This window comes from Papaver somniferum, unplaced genomic scaffold, assembly GCF_003573695.1.
Source record: "Papaver somniferum cultivar HN1 unplaced genomic scaffold, ASM357369v1 unplaced-scaffold_131, whole genome shotgun sequence".
Lineage (NCBI taxonomy): Eukaryota > Viridiplantae > Streptophyta > Magnoliopsida > Ranunculales > Papaveraceae > Papaver > Papaver somniferum.
The window spans coordinates 4,977,235-4,986,802 of NW_020622270.1; the positions used below are offsets into that span (position 1 = coordinate 4,977,235).

Genomic DNA, 9,568 nt, shown 5'->3' on the forward strand with positions numbered 1-9,568 from the left:
GTTATTTAGACTTTTGGCTTGTTTTATTTTCTGTTTAAGTTTTATTTATATTTTTGAGTAGGCATTTCTGTCCTCACCCATAGCAGTTGAACATCTATTATCTAAATATATTGACAACTTTATTTGATGCAAAGAAAATTCATTAGAGCAAAGCTGTTATATGGTTTATGTCCTTCAGCAAAAGCCTAGAAATAATGTTTGGTGGACTGTCATACCAGCCATTACTAACACCAAACCTTCTACAGTTCCACTGTCTTTGCCCATCCTGTCCGCTACCTTACCATTCTCTTCTTAAAAAATTACACTGCCAATTATTAAAACGATTGAAATATTGACATAGTGTCCACAAGACTATCAAGATTCTCCCATGCTAAAACTGCTAGACATTCTGCGCGCTCAGCACTTCTGAGTCCATGGATCTGCAACCTTAGAAGTTACCTGCAAAATCGCGTAAGACTAGTACAATGCCACATCTACCACTCTTAGTAAGATAGAATGCATCACATGTTTCCGGTGAGAATTCTGATGAAGATGCTGGTTCACTTGTGGGTTTTTGTTCTTCTTCTCCAACTCCTATACAGATAAGTATAAACAGATGTTGCTTTCTGGGAATTGAAGTCTTATTCTGAAAGAGCACCTCACATCCTTCCTTCCATATTCCAAAGCTTCTCGAAGATGTTTTTATTTTGTTTTTTATTGTATTCTTCCATAAGAGCACACAGAGGGAATTACCAATAGCACAATCATAACCATCTATGGGTACTGGGATGAAACTGGTAGCTGTTGAAAGGAAAGCCTGCTCGGGGAATCGATTCTCACTATGAGTTCTTCTTCTTTACCAGATTCATCACTTGAGGTATCATCTGTGCTACTCTTACTAGTATTTCTGCTGACAGAATTCTCATCTGATCTTGTAAATTCTTTAAGCGTGAAGCTAGTTTTTCTTGCAGTATTAGACCCTTCTGATCCGACGGACACAAGTGGTCTAACCTCTCCGTTTGATGGAACTTTTGGATATGAATGACTGTGCAGTTCATTCGTCTGAGAACTCTTGAAACTTCTGGAGTTTCTAAAGCTACTGCCCTGCTTCTGATTTGGAGAAATAAACAAACAATTAGATAGAGAACTTGATCTACATTTGCAGAAGAAAAATTAAAACAAAGTGCACATCCATACAAAAACATGGGATCATGGGGGCATATCACTGGATACAGTTTACCGTATAAGCATTATGAGGTTCTTGCATCTTAAAACAGATTATTCAAGCACGAGAGTCACTGATTTTGCAAATAAACAGCTATCAATTATAGCTTATAGGTTACCTCGTGTTGGCGTCCTTTGCGTTTGAACAAGTTCTCAGGCCAACTCACTAGACCGCCGTGCTCTCTATTTAAGCCTCTAGGGGATTCAACTGCAGCAGGGTTCCATGAAGATGTTGCTCTCCTTCGTGGTTGTGTGTCAGCCTCAACTGTCGCCATGTCAAGTATAATCACCCTAGCTCTTGTTATAACCTGGTACGAGGTTCCAGCCTTGGGACCTGTAATCAACCCAATATTGGTATAAAGTTATTCAGTTATTCTATCGTCATAAGAGGACGTGTATATCATATAAAGTCAATTACGCTCTAATATGTTCTGTTCTTGATATATTTTTGAACTACAAAGATAGGGTAATTCTTGCTTACCTGATGTTTCCAAATTGAGGAAGCTTAAATCTCCATACGAGGGTAACAGCACTCCTGGAGATGTCACCATTTCCTCTGGATCAGTTACGGAGTTAATAAACCCTTCCAATAGAAATCCAACAGAGTGTGGGGGTATTTCTATAATTTCTTCGCTTATGTATATGTTCATATCTGACTTGTCCACAACAAGGGATCTCAATTCATGCATAGCCATTTTCTCAAATATTTGTGGAACAAGGGTTTTGGCAATGGCTAAGAAACTTTCCTGCCACAAGATATCTTCTGCAGAAGGATATGATTGGATCAACGAGAGTATCGTTTCACTTTCAATGAAAAAACCGTATATAACAGAATCTGTGATGAGATTGCAGATGTAAGGCTTTCCAGTTAGTACTTCATATAGGCCTAAAGTACTTCCATGTGAGAATGTTGGATGCAAAGAATGTTTGTTTCTGAAATTTTTACTCCCCCACTGCAGCAAAACAATTTATATTCTCTTTTAAATCAGGTTCCACGTAGTCATTGACAAAATCTGAAGAGAAACGTACGTATATAAAATAACTAGAAATCGATTTGAAATTGATAAATACCTTCACAGTTCCATTTGAAACAAGCCATATTCCTTTTGGTTCAGTTCCCTCTTTACAAAGTGCTACTCCATGAGGTTTTGATAATTCTTTAGTACATGTTTCAAGATGCATACGTGCAGTTGAAGGAAGTGCTCTCAGCAGAGGATGGACTCTTAACATATCATTTAACTTTGGCATCTTTGCTACGGGAGGGTTCCTTAGAGCTTTCTTCAAGTCAGTCTGGCATGCAAACTAAATTAATATTGGGAGTGCGGATTGGAAAAAAGTATATGTATATTAATGGGTGCAAGGTAGTAGCATAATTACAACTCCCTTAGACTCAACTTACCTGCACAGAATCGTGAAGATGAATCATCTCTTTCTCGTCTAATATCCCTACTTTTTCAAGATTTTGAACATACTCGCCCAAATGCTTTAGCACTGCATATGTTAATTGCCTTGTTTTTACAACATGCAAAACCTGAGGGTAAGTATGTCGGACCTCTTCCAAAAATTTCCTTGCTTCTTCTCCTTCTGATTCACTTTCACTGATTACAAGAGAAGCAATTTCACTGTCGCCTGAAAAAATAGAGTAGATGTTTAAGAGATTGCAATCAATTAAGGTAGAATCCAGTCTACTTTTCAGATTTGAAGTTTTACCTATAAAGTCATGCAGTTGCCTCCTTGCAATCCTATGAGCGCGGAGAAACGCTGCACATATGTAACATGCAAACTCTAACCGGTCCACCGTAAATAAACTCGCCAGCTTCCTTGGACAGATGCTCCTCTGGAGCAATCCGTAGTAACTCGGAAAGTGAACATGGGATTTTAGCCCCTTCCAGTCACACAGGGAATCATGGCTGACGAAATCCATTGCCTCATCTACTGATCCAATTAAGATAGTTGCAGTATTCTGGGCTATTCTTCCCTCGTCTAGCATCCTCCAATAAGCAGCTTGGACTCCTGACACCAAAATAGAGTTTATAGTCAATTGCAAGTTGTGCTTCAGGGTTTGGACTGACGCCAAAATTGAAAAAGAAGAGAAGATTACTGTAGAACAAGTATAGATGGACTAACCATTTAAGAGGCGTACTCGGGTGTCTTCTACATTCATAGCATCGATGTTAATCTCATTCTGGGATTGAGTGTGAGGGTGCACCTGGTCTTCTTCCAGGTTATTCAAACAAGCAAGATATTTTTGCACCGTGGGCCATTCAGAAGGACCTAGTTCCTCATCATCTCCAAGATCACCAAATGCTTCCAGTGCCTTATTCATCATTTCATACCTTGTGTAGTCCAAAATACGTTTCTGATATCGTACAGGGATACAAATTAGTACCAGAGGAAACTCAGATAAGAAATGTTATAACTAATGTTTGTTCAGTGCTGAACAGACATCACAAAACAGATAGTACATTTTAGTCTCTAAAAATTAATTCACATAATTCTCAAGATGGGGCAAAAATAAATGCCATATCACCTTTGCGGCTGATAGCTTATCCAAACCCAGAAAACGTAAGAGGAATTGTGTCGTCGATCCATTGACAATGAGCGTCAGGAATACAATCCCACCGGTAAAGAAAAGAAACTGTATAGTAAAATGGTTTAATTACAATATGAAAGAAGTATGTAAAAATAAAATTAAGCACCCAGTCATTGATCAGAGACAGAAACAATCGGACCGTAAATATAAAAATAGGGTAAAACATGTGCTAGATTGAAATGATATACCAGAGTTCCTGTTTCACGATTTAAAAAGGTTGAACTGTCGCTTGCACGCTGAAATCACCAGGAAAATGATTCTAATAAGTGACGTGGTGTGTAACACTAAATTACATAAAGTTGAATGGCAACAACTCACCTTCACTGATAATGACATAGACAATGCCACGGCACCTCTTAAGCCTGACCAAACAAGAACAATAGCTTCTTTCCACTGCAGGCCATACCCAAAATAGCGCAGAAACGGATACAAGGTCCCAACAACTATAACGCGGGATAATTGGATGAAAACATAGAGAAGAATCAAGTAACCCCATGATGTTCCTAAACAGGCAAACAAAACATTTAGAATAATAAAGCATCGAGGAAATTTTTAAGTTGTCAAATCAAGAAAGAATAATATCGACACGGTGGAAAGAGTTTGAAGGTATTTTACCATGCTTAAAGAAATAGTTGTCGCTGTGAAGAACAGATTCAGCTATAACCACTCCACTGCAAATGCAAGGAAATGAAATGAAGAACACATGCTTAATATTTTACTTGAAAAAAAAAGGTTCCACGCTCTATATACAATGAACTATGTGTAATAGGTGAATTTACAAAAACAAATTCGCACCTTAAGATGAAAATGAGGGTGTTAGCAATGTAGGCAACCATTTCCCTGAAAAAAAGAGACACAATGTTGAAGTTGAAGAATTCATATCATAGAGAAACCAAACAGAAAATCTATACAATTTGCGCACACAGGCTTTGCATTTTTATATTAATATAATAAAATGTTTTACGAATTCTGCTTTCAAAGAAGTAGAAAACAGAGATGCCAAAGCATGGCAATGGTCATGAACATATATTCCTGTTTTATGTAAGCATCCCAACATATATAAATTATTAAATTGCTATATATGCATTACCCCTCATCAGGGATACCAAGTAAAAGAAGCATACCAAAAATGATGCAAACTCTGTTGGCTGTCACCCTTAAAAGCTGTCCTAGCAACTGCAGAATAAAACCTGCAGAAGAGTAAACTCCATGAGAAAATTATCTAATACAATTGATTATTTTGTGACTTTTGAGTTAACTAGTAAACTTACATCCCCAAAATCACCACTGTTAAGACACCTGACACGCCAGCGCCCTCTTGAGCCTAGCAGACAAAAACATAATGTCCAATTTAGCAACGCAGCAATTAACCTTACACTTTCTTTGGATACCATTTAGATAATTATTGATGGGCTAAAATTAATGATGGCTTTATAAAGAAAATATGTGATGCAATCGCTTAGAGACGGTAATCTTTTCCCTAAAGGAACAATAAGTGAGGTCTACGTAGTGGAAAATAAACTAAAACTTCAAAATTACAGCTCTGAAGAGAATCTTACAGCGAAATAAGCGAGGTAGCTCACAGAAAGTGTAAGTGAAATCTCTATAACAGTGTCGTTGAAAATATATCCCAGCCACAAAACAGATGCCACTCCAAAAGCAAGACCTATACCTACACTGTACAAAAGAAGGAGCCTCGTAACCAACATATTCAGTACACTACATCATTCACCAAAGGTGGAAATGTACTTACGCTCCAACTGAAACTTGTGTTACATATTTGACTATATCTCCAGCACTGAAGTTTTCCCCTAGGACCATACGGTAGAACAACTGATACACCACAATGGTTGTCCTGCCAGTGGAAACAAGAACTTTTAAATTACATCCAGAAGTGCACATGGTAATTCGGAAAATCAAAATGTACCATATACATCTAAGAGAACCAAACCAATTCATGAGCATACAGATAAAGGAAAACCTTGTATCAGAGTAGTAAGTCAAGCAGAAAATGAGCAACTACTGACAACTAATTAGAGCAGATACATACCCATCATTGATCAGTGATTCTCCTTCGATTATAGTCTTCAACTTTTTGCTCGTGCCAAGCTCTTTCAACAAAGCCATAACAGCTACAGTATCCGTAGCACTAAGAATTCCCGCTAGCAACAAGGTTGTCTTCCAACTCCAGTTGTATGGAAAAGCAAACTACAACATTTTAATTGTAATGATCTGTAAGAATTGTCAATTGCTTGTGGATGGACAGAGCAAATTTAAAATATACAAAATACCTTCATTGCAGATCCAAGACAGAAGGTCGAAAGCAGAACACCTGGGCCAGCAAGAATAAGCATTTGACCGATGCATCTCTGCAGGGGGTAAAATAGCAGCGTAAGTGGAATTTTGGCTTATTCTTTTTGTCCTGCCTACAACACAAAATAACACTACAAAGATAATGATAAATAGGTCCTTGGATTGTAAGAAAACTACAATAGACAAACCTTGATTTGGTGTACTTCCATCAAGAAGGAGCTCTCAAAGAGAAGAGCAGGAAGAAAAACAGCGAAGATAAGGTCTGGATTAATACTTGCCCCTGTTTTTTAAAATAGAAACCATTCAACCTAGTTAGAAAATATTTAGGAGGAAAGATATCTATATAACTCTATTGTCTTGTGATGCATATCCTTGATCGCCGGCAGTGAGACTTAAATGCTTCAGTATATGAGATGGAGAAATGCAGACTAGTGTCAGATGGAAACTCAACAGAATAAGCTACATATAAATAATCCTAGAAGCTATAAAAACTTACAAAGGCGGATACCATCCCCAAGTTTTCCAAGTCGATGATCAGTACCGAATTCTGCGCATAAAATTAGTAATTAGTAAAGTAACACATAGATATAATCAATTAAAGCTGAGCTACTTAAGTGGCACTTAAGATTATATCCAAGGGGTAATTTTCCATTCAGTACCTGAAACATGTAGTGCTGTATCAGCTCAACTTTGACATTTATTACAACAATCATTATGAAATTGCATATGCCTTTCGCACATTTCATCAAACACGTTATATGCATCTCAAAACAGGGCAGATGGGATCTTCCAAGGCGGGTAACAAATCAATGAAATCGTTTTCGACGATCGTAGAAAGTGAAAAAACATAGAGAACTTGAAGCAATCGAAGTGAAGATAACGAGAACTAAGGAAACGGTGGTGGAAGTGGTCGGGAAATGGTCATATTTCCTCCACTATTTTTATTACGGATAGTGAGGGGATAAGACGATGTGAAAATGAAGGTCCTACATCAGGACCAGCCCGCCGGATTAAAAGAACGAGTGCCTTGTTCACCAAAAAAAAAAATGAGGGCCACCACAAAGAGGTGGCCTATGAAAGAGATACAAGGGAGTTTAAATATGGAAATGCTATTCCAAGCACTCTTCACCAAGCTAATCACCACTTAAAACTAATCACCATTTGAAAAATGTAGGGTTTAAATGTTGTGAGTTGTGAGTAGAGTGGTGTTTTGTGCTGTGAATAGCACCACCGTTACAAATATATCTAACGGGTAAATTTTTACCAAATTAAACTAAAAGGTCAAAAGTTAGTCATGAACTAAATCTGAGAATAATTTCCAGCACCAAAAGGGTAACTTTTCTTCATGGTGCAAAACTTGTTAATACTTTTGAAGCATTTTTGGTTGCCTAAAATTGGCTTCCATGTCCCAAATATAGTAGAACTTCCGTAAACCAATTATTTCGCTAAAATAATAAAAAAATTTGGTCCCAATTGAGCTTGATTAAATTAAATTTTAATAATTTTTATGAAATGATAAAACTTTTTTGTATAAAATTATTAGTTTATCAAGATTTTACTATATAGAGTTCCAGTAGGGTAGTTAGAGTACGTTAATAAAAATGAGAGAGGATTATGTAAGTACCTAGAGATCCAAGACCAACTCCAATGAAAAGCAAAGCAACTGTATAAGGAACTTTAGTTCCACGTGATAAATGTCTTGAAGCAATTCCTAACACCATGCAGACTCCAAAGAACAGAATCGCACTTGTAGGTTCAAGTACTACTTCCTCCTCGGTACCTTTTGTTACAGCATCAGGTGACTGAACCGCACCATTTGAGACATTAAACGACATCTTCAAATTCCTCTAGCTAGGCTCTTTGTTAATTATAAACTCTATCAGGAGCATGAAAGAACCAAAGCATCAAAGTAGTGAATGAAGTGTTTTTTTCTTTTTTCTTTTTTATCAGTAAAATGAAGTTTCACTGATCAGGATGAGGTTGAAAGAATGAAGTAAAGTAGTGAATGAAGTTGATGAAGAAAGAAAGAATCAGGATAAGCTTGAAAGAGTCGAAGGATCAATCTAAGTAGTGAATGAAGTTGATGAAGAATGAAAGAAATAGTTTATGCAGAGAGCAAGGAACTGCACTAGTTGAAGCCTAAGATACTCTTGGTTGGCAATGGTACGTACCTTTATATATAGCTAATCAGTTGAGGATCACGGTAAGATTATTACAGTGTAAACCCTATACGTGTGTTTAATAAAGTGATAAGCTGACGATAAAGACAAAAGACTAACAAAGTGATAAGGGGAGATGCCACTCCAGGTTGGTGACAATGATTACTAGAGTCAAGAGTATTATGTTTGATACTTTAAAAACAAATTAAACAGATGATACCAGGAAATACACCACAATCGACTGCCACTTGCTCTATTTACTAGTGACTAGTGAGCGTGCAAATGCTGTCGTTACTGTCTTTTGGTAGACAAAAAGGGCTGCCTTGACCTGATTTTCTTAGAATTTGACCAATTTACTGTTTACAGAGCCGTGATACTTTGGCACACTTGCAAGTTTTAAGAGTGCCGCCACATTTATAACACAAGCACGTTTGAATTTGAACACGGTACATGACTTGGCACAGATGACATACCACCCAGAACATTAATTAGGTCTGTGTGCCGTGTTAAGCCACGCTAATTGGTAGATTCTAAAATAAGCATTCGGCATCACGTTAAAATAGTACAATACAGTACATATTATGTTAAGAAAACACGGCATAACAATGGCAGGAAAGATGAGAATCGATCTTTTTTTTTCTTTATTTAATGGCAAATATTCAATGCAAAGTAAATTAGTTCGATCCTTATACAGATCAATATCTTCTTCATTACCATCAAAGTATCCATTTAATTGACATTGAATTCATATATATTTTCTCTCAAAGATTATTTGGATATCTTCCAACAAAGTTTATGGTTCTAAAATAAAATGTAAAAGGGCATTGTTGAAAATTTGATGAAAAAGTAAAATGAAACATAAAAACATCAGTAGCTTTTGAATTTTGATACAAAAGGGAAAGCGTAAAATATTAAAGAAATGTCATTTGCTTGATACGGGGAGAGTCAATTAGGTAAAAAGAAAAAGAAAAAGTACCGAATGATGTTAATTAGCAGGTGATTTATTTAGTTAACATGATGCTAATCAATAGCATTTTGTAATGGAAAGGAAAATTAGGTCGATCGTCATACAAATCAGTGATTCACTATCTTTAGTTCAAAAGAACCAATTGTAATACAACCTAAATTAAATGGATCAAAAGATAATTGAATGATGTCGCCCACTAATGCTCGGTTCCTTTTGCACTAAAGAAACGTGCAGTGATTGCAGCATCGTGTTGCTATTAAGTGAGGTTATGTATTTTCCAAGGCGAATTCACATCATCTGTGGTGTTTTTTAATTACTTTTGTGTTTTCTAAC

At 36.7% G+C, this 9,568-nt stretch overlaps 1 protein-coding gene across 2 annotated transcripts; it reads right to left on the reverse strand.

Annotated features, from left to right (window-relative positions):
* Window positions 1-97: 97 nt before the first annotated feature.
* LOC113332402 (sodium/hydrogen exchanger 8-like) lies at window positions 98-8,261 on the reverse strand. 2 transcript variants are annotated; one of them, XM_026578950.1, is made up of 21 exons: window positions 7,734-8,261; window positions 6,606-6,656; window positions 6,298-6,389; window positions 6,088-6,165; window positions 5,847-6,004; window positions 5,550-5,651; window positions 5,356-5,473; window positions 5,068-5,120; window positions 4,921-4,986; window positions 4,592-4,636; window positions 4,412-4,467; window positions 4,115-4,299; window positions 3,985-4,032; window positions 3,734-3,841; window positions 3,331-3,562; window positions 2,914-3,216; window positions 2,603-2,832; window positions 2,275-2,493; window positions 1,685-2,156; window positions 1,323-1,537; window positions 98-1,089 (listed from the first exon to the last, which is right to left on the reverse strand). In XM_026578950.1, exons 1-21 carry the CDS (start codon window positions 7,942-7,944, stop codon window positions 754-756), a joined length of 3,378 nt encoding a protein of 1,125 aa, XP_026434735.1. In that variant the 5' UTR covers window positions 7,945-8,261; the 3' UTR covers window positions 98-753. The 2 variants fall into 2 exon arrangements, with proteins under 2 accessions (XP_026434735.1, XP_026434736.1); XM_026578951.1 differs by lacking the exon at window positions 7,734-8,261 and adding an exon at window positions 6,769-7,708 and having other exon boundaries at window positions 123-1,089.
* Window positions 8,262-9,568: the final 1,307 nt, after the last annotated feature.

What these genes read in the sequence shown, in the direction of transcription:
- LOC113332402 (XM_026578950.1), bottom strand. Translation starts at nt 7,944, where the DNA reads ATGTCGTTTAATGTCTCAAATGGTGCGGTTCAGTCACCTGATGCTGTA. An exon ending in GAATCACTGATCAATGATGG is followed by an intron (nt 5,652 to 5,846) that starts GTATGTATCTGC and finishes TTCCACTGGCAG; the next exon opens with GACAACCATTGTGGTGTATC. An exon ending in CAGAGTTTGCATCATTTTTG is followed by an intron (nt 4,637 to 4,920) that starts GTATGCTTCTTT and finishes TCTTTTTTTCAG; the next exon opens with GGAAATGGTTGCCTACATTG.